Source organism: Limulus polyphemus, unplaced genomic scaffold (assembly GCF_000517525.1).
Source record: "Limulus polyphemus unplaced genomic scaffold, Limulus_polyphemus-2.1.2 Scaffold1812, whole genome shotgun sequence".
Classification (NCBI taxonomy): Eukaryota; Metazoa; Arthropoda; class Merostomata; order Xiphosura; family Limulidae; genus Limulus; species Limulus polyphemus.
In genome coordinates, this window is record NW_013667422.1 from 131581 (window position 1) to 133887 (window position 2307).

General features: G+C 30.9%; 1 protein-coding gene across 1 annotated transcript in view; it reads left to right on the forward strand.

The window, feature by feature from the left end:
* The window catches only part of LOC106465015 (zinc finger FYVE domain-containing protein 26-like), a 158721-nt gene that overhangs the window by 82042 nt on the left and 74372 nt on the right, over nt 1-2307 (forward strand). Inside the window, exon 17 of the mRNA XM_022392838.1 lies at nt 1409-1494. Within this exon, the coding sequence (XP_022248546.1) occupies nt 1409-1494 (86 nt within the window). The remainder of the gene's footprint in view (nt 1-1408; nt 1495-2307) is intronic.

Consider the following 2307-nt stretch of genomic DNA (forward strand, 5'->3'; position numbering starts at 1 on the left):
GATTCTAGCTAATCTTGTGAGAAGAGGGAAGTACTGTCTTTGAAGTTATAATTTTCCTATACAGAAAATGTATTTCCAATAGGTACTTCCCTCCACTCACATTTCCCACCCATCCTCCCCACACTCTTCTGGTGCTTCTGTCTTCTGCCAAAACTTCAAAGTGATAATACGGTAGAGGTGCATAAAAGGAGTTACATGCATCACATGCGTATATTATGATTCTATTGGCAGAGAGGTGACGCATGATGATTTACATGAGAGACACATTGGAATCACTTAATTCCAGTAGGAGGGAGCAGAAGGATTGTGGCATGTGTAAAGAAAACGTTTGCATATAGAGGGCAGCAATGAACGAGAATAGCTAATCTTGTGAGAAGAGGGAAGTACCTATCTGAAATACATTTTCAGTATTCAGTATAAGAAAATTATCATTTTTATCAGGCAATGAATTTCTAAAATATAATTTTGTTTTCTTTACCATTTTTATACTAAGTATTACAAACACTTCTTCAGAAAACACATTTACACTTTAGATAACTTTAGAATTAATATGTTATTTATACTTAGATGTTTTTCTTTTTTGTAAATCAAGTAAAGAATTAATAAGTATATGCAAATTTAAAAGGTGCTTCTTATATGCTTGCCAAAAATGTGTCCTATGCCATATATTGAAATTGCATTTGTTGTCATTTGTGGTTCCAGCAGAAATCACATCTGAAAATGGATAACTATTCAAAATGTCAGTGATCAACAATGTTGTTATTTTTCAAAGAACAAAGATCTGATTGGAGAAAAAAGAAGGATGTACACAGTTAAAAATCCTGATAAATGCAGGAAAAATAACCTGCTCAAATTAGGGATTGATTCCATAATTTTTCTAGTTCCTCTAATTATGCTTTTACACCACCTTATATAACTTTCAAAATCATCATGTTCTATCTTTTATGCTTTTTTTTACATGAGTTGTGTTACATGTTCAACAATGAAGCTTTGATTAATTTTGTTTTAGTAAAGAGTAGCTCAAAACTTGGTGGTGTTGACTATCTGCATTCCCTCTAGTCTATCACTTCAAAATAAGGGATGGTTAGTGCAGGTAGCCTTTGAGTAGCTTTGTGCAAAAATGCAACAAACAAACAAATACAAGTGTAGTGGATACCTTTGTGTCCAAAAATTAAAATATTATAAATATTGGGCTTGAAATGCAGTAAAACTGTCAGACTGCTACCTCTTGAAAAGAAAAGAGTAATAACAGCAACATGCATGCATTTTTACATTTAGTTAACATTTTGTTCATTATAATAACTGCAAATTATTTTATGACCATTCTAGCTGATAAAAACAAAAATTATAAGCTTTGTTTTATTACTTTGATTCCATAAAAAAATTATATATATATATATTTCTTCAGTCTTTTTGACTTGCGTTATAAAATTCTTCGAGAAGGTCTTCCAACTCCAGCTCTACTTGCAAGTCCTCCATTATGTAACCTGTTTGGTGAGTAATGACAACTCTGGAAAAATTAATGTTTTTCATAGTACTAAGTTAATTATTGATCACTGAAAGTGAATAAAGGTTTATAAAGCTGCTATGATAAATTCATTAGTCAGTGAGAAGAAGGCATCCTGTCATTTAAACAGCCAACTTGAAACGTAAGTTGAAGGCAGGTCTGAACCTTCTGACTGAGATGTGTCAATATAAATACTGAAATGCAAGTCACAGTAGTGATCAAACAGCCAAAATAAATTTTTAATTTATGGCCTATAAATTTTTATCACTTTTAGACTAATATTGTTCTATTAGCATTGGTGTTTGGTATATATTTCCATATGAGATTGTTTAACATTAGAATATTCCTTGTGCTGACTGATATATCTCATGCACCATATGACAAATTGTCTGCATTTCTCATTGATAGAGTAACTGTAATTTTCTGAAAGTAATTTTACTGTATTTGGATTGAGGATAATTGACTTAACACATCATATACTGGTGGGTTTGTTATTAGTTGGCTAGAGTTCAGAAATTTTAGTAATAACTAATAAAAAAAAGTAATAGAGAATAGAATTAATAGAATCAGCTTATAAAAGGAACAAAAGTAATCTTTGTGAAGTTTGTCAGAAGAAAGTTGAAAGTAAATAATTAAGATGTCCAGTCTTTTCTATTTGTTATATCAATTTTTTATGTTAACTATACACCTGGAAAAAAGTTAAGCACCCCCGTGTTTTTTTCAAGTGATTCAGATTCGACGTTCTTGTGACTGATTATAAATTACCATTCAATCTAAACGTGTTTATCAAATGAAATTAT